The sequence below is a fragment of the Lissotriton vulgaris genome, chromosome 7, assembly GCF_964263255.1.
Source record: "Lissotriton vulgaris chromosome 7, aLisVul1.2, whole genome shotgun sequence".
Taxonomy (NCBI): domain Eukaryota; kingdom Metazoa; phylum Chordata; class Amphibia; order Caudata; family Salamandridae; genus Lissotriton; species Lissotriton vulgaris.
Genome location: NC_141695.1, coordinates 1,509,191,451 through 1,509,217,962, shown reverse-complemented (window position 1 = coordinate 1,509,217,962; position 26,512 = coordinate 1,509,191,451). Strand labels below are relative to the sequence as shown.

At 45.2% G+C, this 26,512-nt stretch overlaps 1 protein-coding gene across 1 annotated transcript in view; it reads left to right on the top strand.

Annotated features, from left to right (window-relative positions):
* Positions 1–26,512, top strand: part of MTO1 (mitochondrial tRNA translation optimization 1) — a 342,142-nt gene that overhangs the window by 274,080 nt on the left and 41,550 nt on the right. The window contains exon 11 of the mRNA XM_086932362.1: positions 11,722–11,840. Within this exon, the coding sequence (XP_086788488.1) occupies positions 11,722–11,840 (119 nt within the window). The remainder of the gene's footprint in view (positions 1–11,721; positions 11,841–26,512) is intronic.

The window sequence follows — 26,512 nt, the reverse complement described above, 5'->3', positions numbered from 1 at the left end:
TACAGTTGGGAACCGGCGATGCTACTGTAATTATGTTCCGGGCTCCTGAATACATGAAAGCAACCCTTTTGAAGTTTACTGTGGGAACTGAGTTGTAACCTTTTGTTCGCCATGTTGTGCTATGACTAAAAACTGTATAAAAGGAGCGATCCACTGTTGCAATTTGAAGCAGTCTCCTAGAACCTACATATGTTGTACTTCTTGCGACTTCTGTGTTACCTGCAGTAAATAAACCTCGATCTTTGACGCCGAAGGAAGTGTCCCGTGTCTCTGTGATTTGTACGCCGGAACAGGTAACCCACGAAGGTTTCAGGTGTTGTCCCCTGGCACCGCTGGGCCTTAGAATAGCCCAGTCCTTCAGTTGGCGCCCCACGTGGGGCGACATCAGCGGTACCGGTCCAAAGCCCGACGATCGTGAGGAACTTCGTGTGAAATCTCCGAGGGAAGGTGCTTCATCGATCCTGTTGTCGAAATAAGTGGTCCGAAGACTTTTCCCGCGAAGATCCCCGCCTCCTGACGGCTGCGACGGACTGATGCCCTGACTGTCGACCTGTTTTGGCTCCTGGCGTAGTCCTTTGTACAGCGAGACGATAGACGGGCCTTCCTGGTGACGCCACTGCTCTTTCAGTTAAGTATTTGTGGGTCGCTCCCAGAGTCCTTGGTTGTTGTTGAAACTTGGTTGTTTGCATGGTTCCATTGCATTTTTGGTTCTTAGTTCTTGGTTCTTAGTTGTTGGGTTTTATTTGACGATTGCAATTGCCAAAAACCAAGGGTCTTGCATTTTTGCGAGGACATCGTAATTCGATAACCCTTGAAGTTTGTAAACTCGGTTAGTGTGCACGATACCTGGCCGTAGTACTTTGTTTAGTTGTTTTAAATGTTGCGGTGCGGATTCCCGATTGGAGGACTCATGTCCGATACCTCCAGTTGGAACTCCGATCTATGAGCTCTATAGTCGCCACGGAGTGGGTCCTATCGTGTATAATGATTATTGGATCCGCTACACCAAAGACGATGGTGTCCTTAGTTGGCCACCTCATGGTAGTTTCGAAACAGCAATTTTGGATAATCTCGAAGCAAATTGTTTAAAAGGATGTTTGATTCCTTTCGGTTATGGCGCAAGGAGGCCAAGCAGAAAGAAATCAAACAGTTTAAGAAAAATAAGAGGGAAGGTATCGTTACGGTGATGAAAAATGCAGAGCAGTTCCAGCGAGACAAAGAAGAGAAGGAAAAGGAAGTTTTTGCTAGACTGCAACATATGGCGGTGGATAAGTGTTATCCTGTTTTACCGTTGAGTATTGATAAGAAGGGAGAGGAAGCGGTAGAGGACCCTTTGTTGTCCTATCTACTGAAATCACCACCTCCATACGCACGGGATACTACAGCTCCTGTGGTTCCTCCTGTTCCCCAACCTGTTGTTCCGGCAGCTGCTGGTCAGCCTGTCGCTGGACCTGTTCTTCCGAATCCCCTTGTTCCTCAAGTCGTCCCTGTTCCCTTACCTGCCCCTCTTCCTACTGCTCCACTGCCTATACCTTCTCAGTCTACTGTTCCCGCTACTTCTGCTCTTTTGGCTACTCCTACTGCTCCTACTGCTCCTACGTTCAGCCCCCATGTTGTTGCCCCTGTACTTCTCTCCTCTTCTCCGTCTGTCCGTAGTCGCATACCTAATGCTGTTGCTAATCTTTACTCTCCGTTTGGACCGATCCTTGGGTCCGATGTTTCTGATGTTCCTCAACGACGAAGTCAAATTCCTGGTGGTAGGGAGAGTGATACGTTAATAAAAATGGCACGCAATTGGATTAGGTATCCCATTAAAAACACCCCGCGCATGGTTTTTGAGACGTTTTCTCAATTTAATGAGCCCACGCAGAGATTTGTGTTTGAGGAAATGTGTAAATCCTTACGTGAGGTATGGGATACTAATGAGGTAGACAAGGTGCCGTCCGAAATGACTGAACTCCAGAATCAGTTTTCGAACGGTATGATTGTGGGTAGTAATGTTCGACGTGCTGTAGAGCGTCTTCTATCTTTTCGATCTACAGTACTACCTCGAGCATTGTTTAAGGATGAAACTGAAGAGTAGATGGCAACACCTGGTCAGTATCCCATGCGAGAAGTTCCTCCAGTTTGGATGCCAGGTGATCCTGCTGCTAATCCTGTTATTCCGCCACACTTCCAGAGAGTTTGGATACACCTCCCATGGAAGCGATCGGAAGTTTTGCAGGTGAAGCAAACTTTGCCTGACCCCCGCAAAAATCCGGCTGGTTACTATAAGGAATTATCCCAATTAGTGGATGCTACTATTATGAACCTTGCCGATATCGACATGCTGTTTGGTAATGTAGTACCGCAACCAATTTGGGCAAAAATCCGTCAAGAGAATCACGTAGCCGAGTTAGGCGGTGATTGGGCTGCCCTTGCGGCGGCCGACGGACGACAAGTTGGTGGGGCTAAGCCTGAACAGATCATTGAGAATCTGCCCCAGAGGATAATTACACTTATGAAGACACTTATGCCAGCAATGAGAGTTAATTGGGATAAACTGTCTGCGTGCAAGCAAAAGTAGGACGAGAGTGTCTCCGATTTCTTTAGAGATTTGAGGAGGCATTCATCGATCACAGTGGTCAGGATATGAGCACTGAGGGAGGTCAGCGGTTATTTGTAGATAAATTTGTGTCGAATTTGTTGCCTGAACTCAGCAACAAATTGAAAAATTCCGAAAGTTCGTGGGCTGTTTCTACTTCTGCTCAAATATTGGCCAGGGCCCAATATTACGAAAATAGGGAGAAGGAGGAAAATGATCGTGCGGATAAGAAAACAAAGGATCTTAAAACCAAAGTTTTGTTACAGCAAGCGTATCCTCCGCGCTCGAATCAAAATGACTCTCAGTAGCAAAATAGATCGCAATCACAGTTTTCTAGGTCGCAGTCGCGTAATGACTCCTCTACACCGAGATCTATGCTTGGTTATAATCAATGCGCATACTGTAGAGGTGAGGGCCATTTGAAGTTTAATTGTCCGGTTTTGCGCGACCGAAATAATGGTGGTTTGGCTCGAGGAGGTCGTAGTGGTCCTCAACAGGCTTCACGTGGTAGAGGTCGTGGTGTTACTCAAAATCAAAATGAACGTTCTACCACTACATCAGATTCAAACAATTGCTTTGATCAGCGTGGTTCATCGTCAGGTAGATCTGCACATTATCATGTGGATGATTGTTACGTCGAGCATGATATTGATGACGGTAATTACTAGGATAGCCACAGACAAAGAGAGGGAGTAGTATCAGTTCCGGTTGATCAGAGAGGGCCTTACGTCGCAGTTGCCACATCGGGCGTAGTTGAGCCTTTTCTGTTGGACACTGGTGCAGCGAAAAGTTCCATCATGCATTCGAAACTCCCTGGTGCCCCTTTGTCTGGCTTAACAAATGTTTCCGTTGGATTCTCTGGCGCCCCCGTTAGCAATCCGGTTTCTAGCCCTTAGCCCCTCACAATTGGGCCTCGCGAGCTGGAAGCTCCTTTGATTTTGACTACTGGTTGTGGTGAGAATCTTTTGGGTCTGGATTTGTTGAAACGGTTATATGCGACCCTGTACTGTTCTCCTGCGGGATTGGAGCTTACATTGGGTCAGAGAGTGATCTCTCCTATGTATTTGTCAACTGATAAGCTCCCACCGGAATTGAGTTCTCTTCCTAAGTCTTTGTGGGCTACAGGTCCCAATGATTTCGGCCTACTGGACATCTCACCTTATGTTGTCCAATTGAAATCAAATGTGCGATTACCGCGTATTCCCCAGTATCGTATCTCTCTCGATGGTGAACGAGCGCTGTTAGCAATCATCTATGACTTGATCAAGAAGGATGTTATTGAGGAAACTCTGGGAAACGTGTGTAATAGTCCTGTGTTACCTATTTTGAAACGCACTGATCCATCTAAGCCTCCTGTGTATCGTTTTGTCATCGATTTAAGGGAGGTGAATAAAATTGTGATTCCACAATTTCCTGTGGTGCCTGACATTACCGCTTTACTGACTCTGATTCCAGCCTCTGCCTCTTGGTTCTCAGTGATTGATCTGAAGAATGCTTTCTTTAGCATTCCGATTGCTGAGGAAAGCAGAGATCTATTCGGTTTCTCATTAAGTGGTCGCAGTTTCCGGTTTAAACGTGCTCCTCAGGGCTACTGTGAAAGTCCATCGATCTACAGCCAAGCCCTGAAGAGTCAACTTGATGCGTTTGTGTTACCGGCTGGTGCGGCCTTGATCCAGTATGTTGATGACTTGTTAGTGGCTGCTGACACTAACGAGATCTGCAAAAGTGCTACAGTATCGCTGTTACAGAATCTCTGTGACTTACATCACAAGGTGTCACCTTCTAAACTGCAATATTGTTGTCAAGAAGTAACCTATCTAGGTCACTTATTGTCAAAGGAGGGAAGACGGTTGACCCCAGAGAGAATTGCAGCGATCGCTCGAATGACTGTGCCAACAACTCAGAGAGATGTGCGTGCCTTTCTAGGTATCACGTCATACTGCAGGCAATGGATTCCAAATTTTCCATTGCTAGCGAAGCCATTGGTAGCCCTCACGTGCAAGGATGTTCGGACTCCTTTGCCATGGACTGAAGAGTGTCAGAAAAGTTTTTCTGAATTGCGTGATGCGTTGTGTTCGGCCCCTGTGTTAGGTACTCCTGACTACAGTAAGCCGTTTACACTATACGTTCACGAGAGAGAGGGTTGTGCGTTGAGTGTCTTGACGCAACAATTTGGTGGTAAGCAGCGTCCTTGTGCATATTTCTCCTCGACCTTGGACCCAGTAGCCAGAGCATTGCCGAGTTGTCTAAGAGCGACAGCGGCAGCTGCGGTGTCCATCCGACAGTCTGCAGGATTGGTCATGGATAATATGCTTACGGTGATGGTTCCGCATGCAGTTGACACTCTCTTAAATCGTACAAAAACTCAACACTTGACGAGCGCACGGTTGTCCGGTTATGAGTTGACGCTTTTGGCAAGTCATATACAAATAAAGCGCTGTAATGTACTGAACCCGGCGACGTTGTTGTCGACTAATATGGAATCAGATGATGTAACACCACATGATTGCTATTTGCGAACTGAGGAAGAAACGAAGGGTCGTGTTGACCTAAAAAACACTCCATTGGCAGATCCCGATGGTACCTTGTATGTTGATGGTTCGTGTTTTAAGTTGCCGAATGGTGATGTGACGACTGCGTATGCTGTGGTGACTTTGAGTACGGTTGTGGAAACTGCGAGATTGAGTCAGAATTCCGCGCAGGCGGCAGAGTTGATTGCGTTGACGAGAGCGTGTGTTTTGTCTAAGGGAAAGCGAGTGAATGTGTTTACGGATAGTCAGTATGCATTTGGCGTTGCACATAGCTTTGGTCGTCTGTGGAGAGAAAGAGGATTTATGACATCGCATGGTACGAAGATCCAACACGAACAGCTCGTGAACGATCTTTTTGACACACTTACATTGCTTAAGCAGGTGGCAATTATTAAATGCAGCGCGCACCGAAAGGTTACGGATGATGTTGGTCGTGGTAACGCGTTTGCGGATGAGATTGCTAAAGAGACAGCTAAGAACCTTGCAACTCGAATGTACGTTACGAGTTCAGTAAGGTGGCCGGCAGAGACTGGTATGTGTGAGGACACTGTTGAGAGCGTGAAAGCGATTCAGAATGAGGCCACTGAAACTGAAAAGACTAAGTGGAAAGAAAGCACGGGAAAGTTAGATGCGCATGGATGTTGGATTGATTTGTCGGAATGTCCGAGGTGGATGTTACCGGATGCATATGTGCTAGCCGTTGTGACTATGGCTCACGGCTTGTCACATATTAGCGCGAAAGGTATATGCAAGTTGTTGTCCCCTGTATGGAAGAATGATGGTATCGCAAGTGTGCTGAGAGAGTAGTTAAGAATTGCATGGTATGTATGATGTACAATCCCGGAAAAGGCACCCCCACTCCACCTGGCCATTTTGCTCCTCCTTCATGTCCCTTTGAGGTTATCCAACTGGACTTCATCCATATGGAGAGATGCAATAACCTGAAGTACGTTTTAGTTGTGGTTTGCACGTTCTCCAGATGGATCGAGGCCTACCCTCTCAAAGATAATACTGCCCTGTCAACAGAGAAAGTCCTACTGAAGGAATACTTTCCTCGGTATGGAATGCCACGGATTGTATGGTCAGATAATGGAAGTGAGTTTGAGGGGAGTGTGATGAAGAGTGTGTGTAAGTGCCCTGGAATTCGACAAAAATTCCATAGCGCCAATCATCCCCAGTCAGCGGGTTTAGTTGAAGGGTACAATGGTACTCTGAAATTGAAACTTGCTAAGATACAAGCTACGACTGGTCTGTCATGGCCTGATGCCTTGCCTCTGGCTCTCTTGTCGACCAGGGCGACTGTACACTCTCGAGTAGGGCTTAGACAATATGAGATTGTGTTCGGCCGTCCTGCGAACATTTGGGGAGTCCCGAGGCCTAAGGCCTTTGATAGTCTTGAGTACCCAATGTTAATTGATTATCTTCATGATCTGACTGCTAAACTGAGGTTAATTCATCAACAGGTCTTTGAAGCTCTACCGGCACAGACTGAGGGTCCTGGACATTGGCTCCAACCGGGTGACTGGGTAGTCACCCGCAACTTCGGCAGAAAACGCAATTTGGAGCCGAGATTTGTGGGTCCGTTCCAAGTCCTCCTAGCCACAAGGACTGCAGTTCGTCTGGAGGGCAGGAAGAATTGGGTGCATGCCACCCACACCAAAAAAGTGCCTATCCCTTTGCCAGCAGATTCTTGGGTGAGGACTGGGATTGCCGCAACGGAAACGGAGACCCCAACAAAATTTGTGCCGTTTAGTGATGCTCAACCTGTAGGAGACACTTCATTGCAGTCAGATACGTTTGTTGAACCATTAGCATCGGAGAAATCGAGGCTTGAACTGTCAGCTGATCGATTGGACGCTGTTTCACAATCTGAACAATTATTTGAAGAACAGACTCGTCCTGGAAGAAGCAGATATTTTCTTCGTTCTCATAACAAAGACTAATAAACAAAACCCCTTTTTGGTTTTTTTTCCCCTTTTTTGAATTCATATTACCCTCTTACTGTTGTTTTGAACATTATGAACAATTGCATCCTCTATTAATTCTTGAGTTCTTTTCCACGTATGTTTTTCCACAGCTAGGAGATTTGCATTAAAATTGAATGTTTGATTAAAGAAAACCTTACATCCGGGTTGACCGTAGGGCCGTGCGGGTACTTCCTTCTGTTTAGCAGGTTCCTGACACTAGGTCGGTTACTTTTGTCGATTCCTGGGAACTCCTGGGAATTGATAATCGCTACTCAGAACGAAGTGCGTCAAGAACGTTGCGGACGGTTTTTAGAGGATGGAATTCTCTAAGTTGTCGGAAGTGGAGAGGATGCTAGCTCAAAGATCGACATTACATAGGGTTGTGCGAACAAAATGCTTTCTGTTTCAGGTATTTCTGCTGTTTCTGACTGTTTCCATGTTACTGGTGGGTGGAGTGTATTTCGGACTACAGTCGTTATTGCCTTCTGCTTTACCTACTTCTTCTTCTGAACCAAAATTTATTCCCACTGTTTCTCCACATTCCTTTCATCCTCTGCCCCAACACGAACAGGTTAGACGTGCGGAATTCATGAACAACTCCTTTGTCCGGCTTCTTCATCAACATCAGTTGGTGATGAATACTACTAACTGTTGGGTGTGTGGGTTAATGCCACATACCATGGATAGGGGTATTCCGTATTTGGTTCTTCCTTACAGCTCCCAGGGGTCAGCTCGAGCATTCCAAACTATGTTTCGTAGCGCACTAGATTCCTACCCCCATCGAGAGCCACGCACTGCAGATCATGGTCCCGGCCCGTACCACAAGCCTTTGGCAAGAGCGATTGCTGACTTAGATAGGGATATTTTTCACGCATCGCTTATTCCAGAGGAAGAGGTGCGAGCATACAAGGATCTGAGTGAGGCTGAGTATAGCTTGTCAGTGGGTGATAGACAGCTTAAAAGCTCGTCTCCGATCTGGATCGTGCCCCATCTCGGTAATTTCTGCTTGAAAGGCCTTGGCCGAAGTCCGCGAGCTCAGCTTGGGAGGAGTGCTTGTACTGAAACGTATGTTTTACCAACGCTCTCTTCCCCTGTTCTTCTGACTGCCAAGGGTACATACTTTGTATGTTACGACCGCGCATATACATGGTTGCCCCGTGACTTCTCGGGCACCTGTTATATAGCGAATCTGTTGCCACCGACCTTCACAGTTGCCTCGGACTATCACAAGACTAGAGTTGTGAGAGGCATTATTAGCGAAGAGGACACTGCCGGTCAAGAAGCGGGAGACTTCTTTAAGGGTTTCCTGCCGTTTTGGGGACCTATGATCAATAGTAGGAACCTGAGACAGTTGACTCGTGTGGTGGAATCGACTGCTAATATAATTGCAAGTGCTCTTGGTAATCTGACAGCAGAGTTTCAGGCGGATAGGCTTATGACGTTGCAAAACCGTATGGTTTTAGACGTTGTTCTTGCAGATAGAGGTGGTGTATGTAAGGTGATCCATTCGAGTTGCTGCATTTTCATCCCTGATAACGCTCCAACTGTCTATCAAGCCATCTCGAAGTTGCATAAGATCTCCGAGTCCATACACGTGGACGTAGGTGATTGGACGCTACTAGGGTGGTTTTGGGGCCTGATGTCGACGTGGGGTTGGAAGATTCTGATGATCATTGGGGTTGTTGTAGCATTTCTGTTCACATGTTGGGTTTGTGTGCAGTGTGGTCCTGCCTTATGTGGCCTCTGTGCTACGACGTGTATAAGACGGCCATCTGTTACCAAGGAAGCATTGATGGATAGAATGATGTTGCAGCAACATCTGAATGATCTGATGAATATCGAGATCGATTCTGATTCCGACTAGTGCTTGCCTACATGAGGGCAAAAGGAGCGTCTGAGGTTCCGTGACGATTATAGTGATGTTTTCGACTCGTTCGAATATGGACGAGTTTGGTATCTATGAACCGCAAATGACGAGTTTAGTGGGTGTACGCGTTTTCGCTACACTGGCCTGAACCGTTCGTCTTATTCGTGGGTTTCTTCATCTGAACCCACGGGTTCCATTTTAGATACGGCATCCATTTTGTCTCTTGCCCTCAAGTAGCCAGCGAACGGACACTGTCCGCTTCGTGACCCTGGGATTCCCAAGCTCTTGCGGAAGACACGTGTTCCTTTGAGGGTGTCTTTATGATGAGGGGGATGACACTGCAAAGGCAGATGGCCCTGCTCGAGGCTCATCTTGCCGTGCCGGTCTATTGTTTCAGCCGTGCATGCATTAGGCACGAGTCCTTTGATCCTGCAATCGTGTTTCCGATATCACCCCCTACACTCTTTTTCAATCTGTTGTGTATCTTTGTCTTCCTTGCACCTGTTTCTGCCTCCTTTCCTTAACTCGTTTACAGCCGGAATGGAATGTACTTAATGGTGGGATAATGTATTTTTACAGTTGGGAACCGGCGATGCTACTGTAATTATGTTCCGGGCTCCTGAATACATGAAAGCAACCCTTTTGAAGTTTACTGTGGGAACTGAGTTGTAACCTTTTGTTCGCCATGTTGTGCTATGACTAAAAACTGTATAAAAGGAGCGATCCACTGTTGCAATTTGAAGCAGTCTCCTAGAACCTACATATGTTGTACTTCTAGCGACTTCTGTGTTCCCTGCAGTAAATAAACCTCGATCTTTGACGCCGAAGGAAGTGTCCCGTGTCTCTGTGATTTGTACGCCGGAACAGGTAACCCACAAAGGTTTCAGGTGTTGTCCCCTGGCACCGCTGGGCCTTAGAGTAGCCCAGTCCTTCATAGTGATTAATCGACCTTGGAAGAACGTACCCCTCCATTGTTACACTAAAGAATTTTACTGTACATATTGTGTTGTCTTAATCATCTGTCATTTTTCTTCGCCTGTACCAGCGTTATTTAACTCTAGCTTATCGATCTAGCAGGAAATTGATGTTTAATTACCACTGGTAGACATGCAGCCTTATGGCGTTAACATTGATGCATTTTATCGTACAAGATGCTGTATTCCTTGTCTTGTATCTCACTGATCTAGCTACGGTTAGATGTCCACTTAGCTTTGGTAGAGTTGGTTGCTAAAAACCAAGACACCTTTCCAATGCATTATATAAATCCGGCGGGGAGCGGAACTCCAGTTAGCTCTGATATATGTTTAATTAGCTCTGTTAGATCCACTGCCCTCTGGTGTTGAAAACAATGCACTTCACTGTACATCGCTCTACCAGTCTTTCCTTGTATCCCCTCGGTCCAGCAGGGGTTAGATGTTCATTTATCCTGGCAGCATCTGTTACTAAAACCAAGGCACTTTTCTAATGCACTTTACTAATCGATCGGGGCTGTTGTCCAATTGGCTCTGCTGGATGTCCTCTGGAGTTAATGCCAATGCACTTTATTGTTTATGACGTTTGTAGACTTGCCTTGCATTTCTTCGATCCAGCGAGAGTTGGTCCTTCATTCAGTTCAGGTGGCAAGTGTTGCTAAACCAATGCGCTTTATTCTAAAAATGCCAGACTTCTTTTTACCAATGCCTTTCGTTATTCTTAACTCTGCAAGGCCACAACACATTTTTTAAAGAATTTGTTTTGTCATTGCAAATTTTAATTGAATTTGGACGACCAGTTTTTCATTTAATTGTTGGCCAACATAATATTCTGTAATTCTAAGATTGTTGAAAATGAACTGTGTGTTCTTTAATATGTTCTCATTTCCTAAAATACATGTTTTCATGTTTTAAATGTAGAGCAATGGGATGGTTGCAATCGTTTTAGTAACCAATTATTATAATTTGACTCAGAATTATTTTCCTGTGCCCTCTTGCTTCCCAAGTCCCTTTTTAGGTTGAGCATTCAAGACCTCTTGTATGTTCTATAGTATATACTTATATGTGTATGTACTATTTGGGCTCTGGAGATCAGCCCTAGAACTTGTCTGCTTCCGCTCAGCGACTTTTTTTCTGTTCAACTGCCTCTATTTAACTGTCTCGATAGAAAACGACCAGTAGAGGTCAGTAAAATACCAAAATTGCTTTCTGTTTGTTCAACTGACTCTATTTAGCTGCCTTGATAGAAAACGACTTCTAGAGTTCAGTAAAATACCAGAATTGTTTAACTTTTTTTGGCAACTGCCTCTATTTAACTTTCTTGATAGAAAACGACCAGCAGAGGTCAGTAAAATACCACAATCACTTTAGCATTCTCTAGATTCCAGTCCATAGAAATTGTCTTCCACGAGCACCCGTAGACAATCATATTTTTTTTAAATCTTGTATTTTCAGTGATGTGACCACCGAAGGCCTTGATTTTATATTAAAAACAGAGCTTTAGACTATACCATTTCCTGCTGAAAGGCAATATATTTCTCCATTTGTTCCCATACCTAGTGTGTCACGCAGTTTGGTGCTTACTTTCCCTCCATGTTAAAGAACAGTAGATGTTTCAGCACCCAGGCTGATGTGCTGCATAGCTAAATACATATAAGGTCCCAAAGGCGAGACCGATTGCATTGCAAATGTTTGTTCTGAGTTGAGGTTTAAAATAAACGTGCATTTCAGGCCTTTAACTTGGGGAATCCTGGCCCCTTACACACAGATGTATCTAACGTCTATCCTTTTGTTTCTGCAGTGCTCTGGAAATGCTGAGATATCAAGATATCAACTTAGAAAAACTTGCGCAAATATTTCCAGAATCCTTGAAGAAATTTTCAGAATCTGAAAAAGTGTCGGAGCGCCTCAAAATTGAAGGTACATTCCAGGATCCTCTAGACCATATACTGAGAATCCCACTGAGATCAGAGTCCTGGAAATGTCCGAAATCAGAGGGACAGGCAAACTCAATAGCCTCACTAATGTTCCCAAGAGATACCGAGCTGATGAAATTACACACACTGCACAGAGATAAACTGTCCAGTAATACGAGGGATACATAGTCACACCAACAATTCCAGGGACACATAGTCCTGCATGGCTCTGTTTTGGTCCATGTTTAAAGCATACCTTACTCCTCCTGACTTCAACCTGCACATTTGGGTTTACCAATTGCATTTCACAACACACTGATCTAGTGCCTAACTTTGCTACACGTTTGCTTGGTGTCAATAGTGTTGGCCATCCTTTCTGCCATACCCACCGCCTTTTTATTTTATTTTTTGACTTTTACGGTTGCTATCGTTTAAAGCAATGTATGAACCAGTAGACAACTTTAAAAAAAAATAAAAACTGGTTTCTGGCATCCTTTCTTTTAGAACTAAGCCTATGCAGTCATCATGTTGGCCTTTTCATGATTATGCAATTAGTCTATATTTATAGGTACCAGCATATGATTCCCAAAACTCTTTCTGCCTAGTGTTGATAATTCTTATTGGTTTTTAACACACTAAAAGCTCCTAGTGAGCTAAAGGGTGATGCAAACGTCTTTCTGCATTTTGGGCCATCAGTTCGGCAGATAAGAGCCACGATTCTTAAATGACATCTTTCCACTCTATGCAATAGGTAGGACACTTTGCTCATCTTCAGCACTATTCATCTTTCCTATCAGATGCAAAAAATGGGAATTATAAGAAGCAGATATTTTTCTGCCCATGCCGTAGCTTTTGGAGCAGGCATGGCTTGGAACTCTGAGCAATTATCAACCATGTGGCCTTCATGAAATCTCTAATTGCAATCTGGTCTCTGGCTTAGGCATTTGAGATTTTTCATCAGGAAGTTTAGCTGAGCCAGTGACAGAAGGCCACATCAATTATTTGTGTTGCGTTGCGCAAGCGGTTCATAATGTATTGTAGTTGAAGGACAAAAACTGACTGCCACTGCCAGGGACCTAAGAACAACTAGGCACATTATTACAAATAGCGACATCGAGGGACTCGGTGGCCAGCTATTGACAGGCTCACCCTTAGGGGCACTTCTGGAGATTAAATGTACAATTTTGCATACTAGGTAAAATGAATCACTAATTCAGTGATAATGAGTACCCCCCCCCCCCGAAGTCGAAAAAGAAGATATATTTCTTAAATGGAAAGCCATGAAATTAATAAAAACCCCGCCGAAATTCTTAACCCTAAGAACCTTAAATGTCAAATAATAGCCCAAAGCGTGACACTCAGTGATATTGCGAAGAAGATTGATACAGCAGTGAATAGGCAGCTGATCAAAAGGTATAAGTGCAAACATGACTCTAAGACTGGGACACATCCAAGGGTCAGTATAACCAGGAAAGAACCTGAAGCTGCTCAGTGGATCACTTGGGGCCATATGTATCAAAAACACGTTTTGCCATTCTCAAATTGCGATCTTTAGGGAATCGCAATTAGAGAATCGCAAAATGCAATGTAAGTAGAATTTGCTAAATATTTTGCAAATCCTGCATATTCCTTATACGCGAATCGCAAATTGAGATTCGCAAATAAGGAATACCTTCCCATTCATTTCTATGGGCTAGAAGGCCCATAGGAATGAATAGGAAGAGATTCTCAATTTGCGATTCCCAATTAGAGAATCGCAAATTGGGAATGCAATTTCAAGGTTGCAAGGGTGTCAATAGGACACCCTGTTGCACCCTAAAATAAGCATGTGTGCACATGTGGCACACATATATGCCCTAAGGCAGTGGTTCCCAAACTCTTGACTCCGGAGGACCCCATTGAGTCAACCCAGGAAGCCGGGGACCCCCAAGCAATTTGTAGGATTTAATTTTAAAACATTATAACGATAATTCGAAAACAATAAACACACATGTGCACACAAAACAAATACTCAAATTACTAAGGGTTTTAGGGTCATATTTACAAGCCACTATCACCATGGGAACATCAATTTTTGTGATGTTCCAGTGGGGATAGGGGTTTTGCCATATTTATACGGCAGCTTTAAGCCACTTAATGTGACTTAGCGCTGCCTTGTAAATAAGCCTCCCTTTCACGCAATGCTTAGCATGAAAGGGGTGGGCAGTGGGAGTTGCAGTGGGTGCTCCACCAAAACACCCATTGACTTTGACGCTGCCCTATATTTACAAGGACAATGTAAATAGGAGGCAGCACAAGATTAAGACCATGGAAAACCTGGTCTTCACTTGGCAAAAAGAGGAGAAATGCGTTATTTCTCCTCGATTCTGCTTTTTCCCATGGAAAAAGCAGAATGCTTTGGATTGTTTATGTTCAGGAAGGTGACACTTCGGGCACATAAACAATCTTTAAACAAATATACATTTTGTAAGTTCCATGAGTGCTGCATTAGGCAGCACACATAGAAGTGACAAAACGGCATTTCAAATTTGTTCATGTGCAGGAAGTCGCACGCAGACACCCTTGCACTATGGTGCAAGGGTGCCTGCATTGGTACTACACTGCTAAGTGTAGCATCAGTGCAGGGGAAATGCAGGGCTGCACCATATTCTTGTAAATATGGTGCAGCCTTGCGTTTCTGAAGTGGAGCATGTCGTTAAGCTAAGGAGGCTAACAACATGCTCCGCCAATTCTATTGTAAATATCCCCTTAGTATTTTATATTGAAAGAAATAGCAAAAAATGAAACACATTAATGGGAAGGTTGGTGCTGCATCTCCAAGACTAACTTTTCAACGGTTGCTTTTATTTCGCAGTACGAGGCTCCTGCTCCTGCCAGGGCCAGTCTGGAAACCCCAAGCAGCCCTGGCAAATGTTCTCAGACCAGTTACATCACACACATATAGAGACAATGAATCACATGTGAAAATTAATGTATAGAAAATGTTACATAATGCAAAAGGGACTACAAGATGTAGGATTGCCATGTCATTCATACTGCTAGGCATTTTTAAAGAGTGCTTGGTCTGGTGAAACACAAACTCGGGATTCAGAACCTAACACAGTGGTTAGCATTGACTTTAACAATAAAAAAGTTTTTCCACCCAAATAAACCTTTTTAGCAGCATGCGGATAATTATAGACTGGGGAAAAACATAAATTATCAACTTGTACCTTGCAGTTTGCAAGCAGCTCTTTGATGAGAGTTTATAGGTCACTGTGCTAGATTACGAATGTCCCTTATGAATTGCACAGTAACAAAAGAATCTCGGTAACAAAAGCAGTAACCCACTGACCTATGCACATAAAATACTGTTTTTTAAAATGTATGGTACACGTTCTTTGCAGTAGGCATATTAACCCTCTGTGCTACATTAGAGAAGTCAAAGCTGCCACTGGACAAAAGTCTCAACTCTCTCCAGCAGATACATTAATCACTGGCATTTTCATGACACTTTTATTGTTGCTTGAAAACTGCTAATTTCACCAGGAACTTTGCAGTGCTTTTCAAACTGCTGCCTGGGGACCCCCTGGCAATGTGCCACGGACCCCTGGGGGTCCGCGGACCACAGTTTGGGAAACACTGCCCTAAGGGCATGAATGTGCGCCAAATGGCACTTTGAAAAATGCTAAAAAGGGAATTTTTCTCAGAAATCGCAAATTACCACCAACCTGAAGTTGGTGGTAATTTGCGATTCCTTAAGCCAAAATCGCATAACTTCGGTGCTTCCTATATTGCATTTAAGGAATTGCAATTTGGGATTCCTTAAATGTATTTGCAAAACAGGGAATCGCAAATGTTGCGATTCCTTATTTTGCGAGTGGGTTTTTGTGTGCTACATTGCACACTGCCTAAATTGCGATCGCCAACGCTGAAATTCTGTGAATTTCAGAGTTTGCGATCGCAGTTTGCCTTCATACATATGGCCCTGGTTTCTTGTGAAGAGTCGTTTTAGAGTACAGGACAACAGAACATCCTCTGGTTTGTGGAGGAAACGTTAAATCAAGTGGAGAACCCTCTAGCGAATTTCCTTCCCTGTACAGTCCAATGGCAGAGGAGATTCTGCCAATAGATTCTTCAGTCGATTTATCACTTCACCATCATGGGATTTTCATTGAATTCATCAACTCTGTGCTTTCTTTGTCTACGCACGGATTCTGAAACACATTTTACATTGTAGAAATTAAATTAAGAAAACTTCTGTAAGACACATTTTCTGCAAATGTTTTATTGTGGTTGTAAATTGCCCTTGAAAAACTGTTTGCACAGAAGAAACTTTTTATTTTTTTGTTTTTGTGTTTGCAATAACTCCTACAAAGAAAAACACTGCAGAAAGTGTGCAGTAGTTTTTTGTGTTTTTACTTAAACAGAAATTTTGTCAATTCCATTTCGAATACACAGTGTTTATTATGCCTTGCACAGCTAGTTTGCGTGTTTGTTTTTATGCTTCATAGAGCAAGGCTATTTGAATATATAGCTGCCTTTTTAGGCTTAATATTAATTTTCTTCTCTGGAGAAATGTTTTGGCTTCACTCAAAGATCTTCGATGCCACGCACGGTTTCCTTCAGTTTTTCTCTTGAAGTTAGGTTTATTTCATTTTTCTGTCGGTATGAGCCTCTACACATCCATCTTGTAAACATTGCAAGTGCCTTTCTTAAGATGGAAACCTCTGAAAAGACAAATGCAGCTTGTGTTGTGTATTTTCTAGGCATCTATTATGATCAGTGTGGTGTCTCTTAGAAGGTATCAGACCAATTGAAGCTCAGTGGTAAGTGGTTTGTTCCTCCTGGAGTGTCTTTTTTCTCTCTGACACCTGGAAAGGTTGCTCAAAGAAGGCACACCTTTCCACTTTTGTTTTACATAGAAACAATAGATCTTCATGGCTTTCATGGTGTTCTACTCAGTGTCATAATACGGAAATCCCTCAGTTAAAGTTAAAGTTCTTGACTTGTGTCAGAAATTTGCATTGAGGACCCAGTCTTCTTCAGAGGTCAGGCACACAGAAACCTCTCCAACAGAATCAAGGGGCAGAATACAGGATCCCCAACAGATGGAAGACAAAGGAGTGTGTCAAGCTTTGTTGTGGTGCCTGCAGATCCAGATGAGTGACACCTCACTCCAAGGGAGTTTACTTCGGGTGCCCTTGATGCCCACAGGTCTGTTTAAGATCCTGGAAGAACTTAGATGACAAAGAAGACTTGAAGAACAGTGAGACCAGGAGTAGCAGGAGTCTTCCTTGCTGCAGTCTCGGTTCCAGGTGAAGTCCAACGAAGTCCAAGTGTCCAGACGGTCGAACAGTGATGTGGTTTCAGGCCTGAATCTTGTCCCACCCACAGGTAATTTTAATACCCTAGGAAAGGGTATTAAATACCCTAGGAAAGGGGTTAGGACGATTCAGGGGTCCCTCAAAGAGGAGATGCTGGAAAGAGGGAAGGATACTCCCATGTCCTTTGTCCAGTTTCGTGCCAGAGCTGGAGCCAAAGACTCCCTGAATTGGCTCAAACCGGAGTATGCAAGGCGGCTACCAAATGTGCCCTTCAAAGCAGTCTGGTGGTGCTGGCAAGGGCTCCACCCCCCAGCCCAATAGACTAAGTCCTGTCTGGGAGATGGTCACTCCTCCCTGTGACAGGATACCTATTGTTCTACCTTCCCCTGTTCGAGTTCAGCTCAGCAGCAGGAGGGCAGAATCGTGTCTGGGGTTGGCAGATGCACTAGCTGGCTGGCAGACCCTGAAAGGCTGTTACAGGGAGTACTGGGGGCTTCCTGGAGGAGCCCCCAGTGTATGAAATCACACATCCAACACCTGTAACGGTGTTGGGGTACGATTCCAACATATTTGATACTAAACATGCCCAGGTTCAGCACAGCCACTACATTGTTAGCCACATCGTAATGATGGATGGCCACTATATGTATCAAAATGGTTAGCTGCATTTACAAAGCCTGGAGAATTGACTTGGGGTTTTGTAGGGGTGTCGTGCTCATGCAGGGGCACCTTCACACTTATAACCCAGCACACTGCCTTAAGGATAGAAATGCAAGTTTTAGGAGTGACATAGGTGTTAAGTGAAGTGAACTCAAATATAAGGATACATATATCTGTTGTAAGTGGTGCTAGCATCAGTTTACACAGGCTGCAATGGGAGACCTGTAGTCACAGTTTGTGTGGTCTTCCATGGGTGGCACAATACATGCTGAAACCCATGGGAGAACCCTGGTGTATCTTAGTACAATATACAAGGGACTTATTAGGGTCCGCCAGTAGACAATTGTGAATGTACAGAAGTACTTACCATGGTCAATTTAGGGAGAAAGCATAGGGACTGGGGTTCCGAATAGCAGGATCTCAGTCAGACTAGTCAAAAACATACTGACACCATGCAAAAATTTGGGGTACCCATGAAAGCAGATCCTACTTTCCTACACTCCCCTTCAGGGTTACTACTTCACTGCCATTGTTTACCAAGTGCCTTGTGGTGGACGCACACCTGCACAGTCAGAGCTTTCTATTCCCTTATCTGAATGACTGGCTGATCAAGAGTGCCACCTGCCAGCAAAGCCGCGAATACACAGGTCACAATAGGCCTTCTTCACAAAATGCGGTTTGCACTCAGCACCACAACATCTCACCTCTAACCCTACCTGGGGGCTATCCTCATTTCAGAGGTATTAGAGGGTAGACAAACCCTAACAGTATCCAGTCTTTTCAGGCATGGTTTCCTCTTTTCCAACCAGATCAAAACTTCACAGTCACAGCAGTCGTGCGCCTCCTAGGCATGATGGTCTCCTGTATTGCCAGAGTCCCATACGTTGCAGGAATGCCCAGCGCAACAGTGATCTTTTACGGAGGGTCATTGGGACGATCTAGTGTTGATTTGCCACTGCACTTGCCGCTCTCTGCAGTGGTGCAACACCATCATCCTGTTACAGGGGCAGGCTTTCCTCAACTCTGTTCCGCAAAGGACCGTTACAACAGTACTTCTCCCTTATGGAATGGGGTGCACACTTATACAACCTGACCCTCCAAACACCAGGGTCACATATCAACTGCCTGGAACTCCACGCCGTCCACCTAGCATTGAAGGCTTTCTCACCAAACCTGATTGGCAAGGTTGTTCTTGTCGAGGCGGATAATATCACAGCCTTGTATTCTCCTCAGAAAAAGGAAGGCACATGCTCTCCACGCTCTCCACAACACTTACCGGTTTCCCAGAGCATTTTGGTCTGGGCTGTTCGCCACAAAATCAATTTGCTCATGGAGTACATTCCAGGGATGGATAACGACTTTGCCGAGCTCTTCAGCAGGATGTGGCAACAAATCTACAAGTGGGAACTCCATTAGCAAGTCCTCTTCTGCTCCTTCCAGAGATGGGGTTTCCCCATATAATAGACCCCTTTGCAGTGGCAGAAAATGCCAAATGCACAAACTTTGCCTCCATGTTTAAACGCCCATAGTCCAGTTGCAATGCACTCTGAATGAACTGGTCAGGGATATTTGCCTACACTTTTCCTCTTCTCCCCCCTTCTTTTGTTATTGGTGCGGAGGCTTCGGCAGACGTCCCTCACTCTTATCCTGGTAGCTCACCAAATGGGCCCGCCAGCTCTGGTTCATGACTCTGCTCGAACTCTCGCTAGTTCTGCACAAGAGGCTCCTCAACAGGCTGGACCTTCCCAAGTAGAATCATGGAAAAATCATACACCCATACCCCAAGTTCCTCAACCTTGCAATTTGGCTTCTGAGATCATAGAATTTGGGTACCTTAATCTTCCCCCTTTATGTATGAGCATTCTCATTAAAGCATGCAGACCGGCCACCGGGCCTCCTATGTGACCAAGTGGAAGAGATCTTTTACTATTGTCACTAAACAGATATTGATCCTTTTAAAGCCACAGTTCAGGACACTGTCTGCTAATTAATCCACTTGCAGCTTTCCGGTCTAGCCTTCACCTCTATATGATTACATCTGCCCACCGGGGCTGCCTACCTTCAGAATAGACAACATATCTCTCTTCAGAATTCCAATAAAAGATCTCTGATAAAGAGCTCCTTTAAGGGTGCGGGTCAGGCATTGCAGCACCGGCCCAACAAGGAGCAAGCCCAGTGATGAAGCATGACACACCAATTGGGTGTCTGAGGGCCCCAGTTCCAAGAGGAGCGGACTCCTGTCCCATGTTGTGGATATTAGACCGACCAGTCACATTTTCTCTCTATTTGACTCTGTCCGAAGGAACTGCATACCTGTTTGATACAATTAATACTGATAAGGATAGAGGGAGATGGAGGATTGTGCCCTCTCGATTTGTCAACATTAGTACAAAATGATTATCAAACGTTCCTTGATGGTTTTATGTGCGTGGTCTTTATTTGTTATTCCATACACGAACTGCAGAGACTGAATACCTTCCATCCAGAGAATCACAAACTTTACCTGCCTATCTAACTAAATTCGGCCTTGAAAAAGCCCACGGCCAATAGGCCACTAGGGCGAAACACGTGTTGGCTGCCTTTTTCGCGTATGGAATAACAAATAAAGACCACGCACGTAAAACCAAACTTATAAGGAACTTGTATGCTGTACCTACAAGCGCCCCTGATCCCCTTGCCTTTGATTATACATTTCGGGATAGAACATGTATGGTTCTTGTGGATAAATAGCCCTTTGAGCAGGTTCTTTCATCGTCCTGTGCATTACTTATGTGACTTGTGCAGTGTCATTACAGGTGACCTCCAGCAAGGAGTGGGGATTCCTTGGAGGAATGCCCTGCTAACATCTCACTGACAAGAAGGGTTCTCTGTACCATACTGGGTGATCTCTTCTCTCTAATTACCTCATTACTCTTCCTGTTAATGAAATCCAATATCTCTTTCAGGTTAAGTGTGCTCTTAAAATGCAGCAACTTACAATGTTCTGAAGGGTCCTTTTACTGATGGTAGCAAACAGCGGATATTTGTGTCCTGTGCGTATATCCCTCAAACACAAGATTCAGAAGTTAATGCGGATCAGTTGCTGCAAGTAGCCAATTATGCTATGTGTATGACTTAAACCTTGAGCAGTGCAGCATAAACCACAACATCTGAAGCAGATTGAGGGAAAAAAACAGCCAAAGAAAGGATCCCAAGGGATCAAAGCTAAGCCCGGCTAAGGAAGTCACTAAGCACTAGAGAAATGAGTTCTGCTTCTCACCATTTGGTGAGAATAGGGTACTGGCAAAGGCACACATACGGTAGGAATAGGAGGCATGTCCCTTGTCAGTTATGCCTACGTGCCTGGTAAAGCGGATTTATTCAGCTCATTGGCTTCAGTAAGTCACTTCACCAATCGGATGATGGTGCTTTTTTCTCAAGGACTGAAGTTTTTCCTATTGTTGTATCAGCACATTTGGTAACAGAGGAATAAGAGGTGTAGCCTGACAATACAAGGGACTGCTCCAAAGTGTTTATTTACCTGATCATTTATTGTTTATGGTGGTACCACCTAGTCTTGAGAAAGACCCCATGCGTGGTATCAGCATTATAAGCTCTGTTTTGAGACAGGTATAGGATCATTTTTCAGTCCTGCCACCCGGTGTGGGATAATTGAAAACAATGGGGTAAACCCAATAAATCAATAGGACCTGGGTAAATGTATATATATAAAGAAAGTGGTCCTAGACACAATTTTTAAACAATGCAAATGATGTGAGTATTACTTATTCACAGTCAACAAATGGTCAGACTTAATCTGAACAAACAAACACAAGGAGATGTATTATTAGCTAATTCAGCTATAAATGCAATAAACCCAACACAACAGTATCACGACAAATTATACTGCAGTTTATTTACAAATTCATAAAATTACAACAAGAGGAAAAAAGGAAAGTTGGTGCTCAGGTGATGAGGAGAAGAAGGGTGTAAGTAAAGGTTTAGAATGATTCAGTGCAACAAAGAAAATATTTTTACATTGCACATATGAAGCCTACCCATACACAATATATATACAATATTATACAGGGAGACAGGGAGGGACTGGTGTAGGCTTTGAAGAATTAAAAATGGGGGATCGGGGGAGGAGCCAAGATGGCGGACGGGACGGACGTGTGAGCGCCCGGCTCCCAAAGCCGTCTGCTCCGCTTGGATATCCTAGCAATAATCCTTGCTTGCTCCGCGCTGGGACGATGACCTGTACGCGCTGTGGACAGTCGCTTTCATTCGCGACCTTCGCCGGCCTTTTTGGACGAGGATTTCGGGACTAGCCGCTCACCGGGGCTGCCCGCGTCCCTCGAACCGATTGCCGCCGCAGGTCACTGGAGCTCTTTGTCGGGCGGCCGGACTGGGGAGGTGCCGGCGTTTGGGGCTGACCCGCTTGCGAGTGACGGCAGGAGTTCCTCCTGCCCTGCGAGGAGCGATTCCAATCGGCTGACGAGTGTGTGCCAGGGAAACGGGATCCCTTTGTTCCTCACTCCCCACTCCTGCGCTGCCTCTGTCCTGGGTGGTCTCCATCTTGAGGCGTCCTTCTGGCCGCGCGCTGTGAGTGCTCCCGGGAGCGGAGTGGGATCTCGCTGCTCAGGACTCTCCGTGCTGGCAGCTGCCTGCCCCTCCGTGCTACGACGATTGCCATCCATGAAGGAGTCGCCCCCTCTCCCTCCAGTGTGGATCCGTGGGAGTGGAGACAATGGCGCTTGTCCCCCAACAGGCTCGGAGAGCTGTTCCCTTGTCCCCAGCCTGCACGGACCCGCCTGCAATCGACCCGGGCGATGATTCAGATGCGACGCTGGGCTATGGGGACCGGCGGCTGTTGCAGGGTGACCTGACTTGTGGCGATATTCTCGAAGCCCTCGCAGACCTACGAGCAACATGGCGGCGCATTGCTCGAGAACTGGGGGATAAGTTCGACGAAGCTGTGAGTTCCATACAGCGGCCGAGGCTGCCTGTGTCTCTACTGTCTGCGTGTGCCTTTCAACCGAATACAGTGTTGCTACAAGAGCGTGTGGAAGATTGCTATATTTCTGGCTACAATGTCGCGCGCCTCCCTGCCGACGCTGCTACTGCTACGCAGTTTTCCCTCACTCCGGGAACTCTGACTCTGCCTGACCGACTGCAATCAGGGCATCGCTTCCCATTTTCCCAGCTGTTTGCCCCCCTCGTGGGTGTAGCCTTCGGAGCCCTCTTCCAACATCGCCGGAGTGAGCGACATCCTGCATGGCAGGGGGGGCTTGTCATCCTGGGCGCTGAATTACTTGGAGACCGGGGACGCTCATCTTCCTCTCTATTGCACCTTTCCCATCGAGAGCGGCCATCTTGCTCCATTGTTCTGCCGGACGGGTATCCGCTGGAATGGCCATGCCTGGAGAAGTTTCGTCGATCGGGCCAGGGTTGATGTGGCCCCTCAACTCGGCTAGTTTGATCGGCTGGCGGTGACCTGGACTGTCTATTGTTTTGATATGGTGACTGATTTGCAATTGCAGCCCCTTTCCCAGTTAGAACCTGTGTCTATCCTGTACATTTGTGCTCTTTGAAGATGGGAGGGGGGTTCTGTCTGGGTCCAGGGTCTAAAGGGTGATTATTAATGACTAGCCTCGACGGGTGCCCGCTACCATGTCGTATTTGGGGTGATTAATGACACAATGCTTATCCGTATGGGCTGCACAGGGATTGAAACTGCTCCTGTAAATGTTGGGTGCACACATCGTGTATTGTTTTCTTCCATCGCTCCTATTGTTGCAACTTAGTACAGCGCAATCGCTTTTGGAGTAAGAGGTTTCAGTGTGGGTACGTAGTGGATGGCTGGGGTCCCGGGAGTTCTGATGCTCAGTGGGCTCCTCCCCCCACCTTTTCCCTTTTGGGGAGCGGTAGATTAGCTTGTCCTTTTCTCCCTCCCTGAATCCAAGAGTGACGTTTTTTCCTTTTCTTTTTCTTCTTCTTCTTGTCTCCTTCTTTCCTTCCTCTGTACTTCTCGCTGTTCTTTCTCCTTTCTTCCGACTTTTCTTCTTCCTAAATTTCGGGTTTATGGGGCGACAGGCACGCTGCTAGGGGGGGGGTAGGCCATAGCCTCTGCATGTGTGTAGGGTGGGGGGTTACCTTTCTTTTTTGTTAGTTTCTATGGAACCTGTTTTGTTCTTTTTATGATTTTCACTTCCCCTTCCATGTTTGGGTGTGCTGGGTGTAGGGTGGCAGTGGGAATGTGATTGGATCATAGGTGCTACGACGTGGCATAACTATTGTGTGGCCATCCTGCCTGGCGGGGACTTGATTACCGATTTAAGACTTGCTTGACACAGGTGCTAAAGTCAAGTCCCGCCTGCATGGACTTTGCTTATACCTTTCTTTTCTTAGTACGGAACACTACGGCCTGATCTCAATAGTTGCATAACAAAACTTTAAAATTTAACCTACAATTATCCTGTGACACGGTGCTGCGTTGTCCTTCAGTCTTTCTTCCTTTAAATGTTTGCGATTCTGGTACAGTGCTGTGTCGCCATAACGTATGCTGCTGTGCTAACCGATTGCTCGTTGCCGGCCGGATGGTTGTAGGCCCGTATTTGTTATCATTTCTTATGCACAATAAAGGTTTTCAAAAATTTAAAAAAAAAAAAAAAAAAAAATGGGGGATCGTCGACGTTTCGACCCTGGCGCAATAAGGGAAAGTCACGACCTCTGCTGCGGGTCTTCTTCAGGACGGTTGGGGGGCGGGGAAGCACCTGTAAGGGTAAGTATAAGTATATTTTACAATTTATTATGAAGGGATTCCAGTATTAAAGAAGTTAAAAGGAGTGTTGGGTACATTACCACAAGAAACTGTGAAGGTGTAGCAAATCCAGATCAGTTGGGCGGTACACCTATGAGGGGTAAGAGCAAACCGGGAGACTGTTAGCCCATCTCCAAAGGCACAGTCATCCCACAAACCAATGTGTCAACCAAGAGGTGTGCAGCCCAGTTAAGACTCACCTCTGACTCAGAAGTTCAGTTGAGAACCGGTTGGTACAAAACGAGCAGTCGAAATCAATCGTGCTACATGAGAGAAAGAGGAACCAATCCGTCCCATGGCACAGTATAGTGACCAGCAAGTAACTCTCATAAGTAAAAAACACTCATCCTAGTCCGGTAAGGCAATGAACATTGTACCGGTTGTTGAAGGCGAGGAAGAACTAGGTCTAGTTCAAGGGGACCTGTGTTGGAACAAACAACCAGGTTTGAGTCCAATGTTTAAAATTGCCGCCAATAGTGAGGCATAGTGATAAACAATAGCGGTAGATGATGCCAATATAGTCGGTTTTAAGAAAAAGGCATCTGCATTGGATCACTGACAAAGCAATGTCAGGATTAAACTTTAACAATTACCTCAAATTAATTCGTTATTCCCTGTAGTTCGAAATGGGCAGGCCGTAAGTTGTAAGACTTGGTAACTCTGAGCTCAGTCCGGCACCTCCCGACTCTCACATCCGAGAGAAACCACGTGATAGGGCACCGCCAATCACATCTATGAAGGCGCGTAAAGCTCAACAAGGGACTAGGGATTAATGGAGGTAAACAAGGGACTAGATTCATTCGAAACGGGAGTAAGGATAAACAAAGGACTAAGTTCATTTGAAACGTCGATGTTGGTACATGGGGGCTGATACCGAGCTAAGTATCGAACCATATCGCCATGTTGCTTAAGATTTAAGACCCAAGAGTCCAAAAGAAACTATTATAATTCGTCATATTTCATGGGTAAATGTTAATACATTTTAACAACAATTATTTTTATAAACGTTTCATAAATTACAAAAACGAAAATAACAATTGAAATAATGGAAATACAATAATTTACATAGAAACACAATACAGACAATCACAAACAACAGTATGTATCAGGTACAGTTACATGGGGAAAAATGCTATAGCTGCTGTAAAAACCCATTAACAGTAGATTGCATATACAATGGGATGAGGATCTTAAACAAATGCAGCGTGGCACAGAAACCCCCTCAGGGAGAAATGAAAAAGCCACAAAGTGAAAGGAGGTCAGCCAATTGGCAATAGTGCCATTTGCCTCATTACTTCCTCTTGTTCATTCAGACCCCTATTCACAGTATCGAAGAAATGCATCCATCTGCATTCACGGATGATGATGGACTGTGCCAAGTTGCCTCCCCTAGGGTTGGAGTTAACTTTCTCAATTACACACCATCTAAGACTTTCAGGTGTGTGGTTAAATCTGACAAAATGATCAACAAGGGGGGCTCCCTGCACTTTGCACCGGACCCTACTGCAGTGTTGCAGGATGCGGGTTTTCACCTTCTGGATAGTTTGCCCTATGTACATAAAGCCACAGGGGCAGAAGATGGCATATATTACCCCCATGGTATTACAATTGGTGTGATTTTGTAGGGTGTGAGTGTAGTCATTATACGTGCATTCCTTGATTTCCATGGCCATAGCACAGGCCTTACAGGATCCACATTTGAAATGGCCTACTACAGTGGGGAGATTCCATAATGTAGTCTGATTCTCCGCAATTTTCTTCTGTAACATAGAATGCACAACATAGTCTCTCACGCTCTTTCCCTTACAGAAGGCATGCATAGGGGGGTCCGGCAGACCTGTCTCTTCTGCCACCAGGTGCCAATGGTTGTTGATAATCCTTTTGATCTCCGTACTCCTGGTGTTAAAC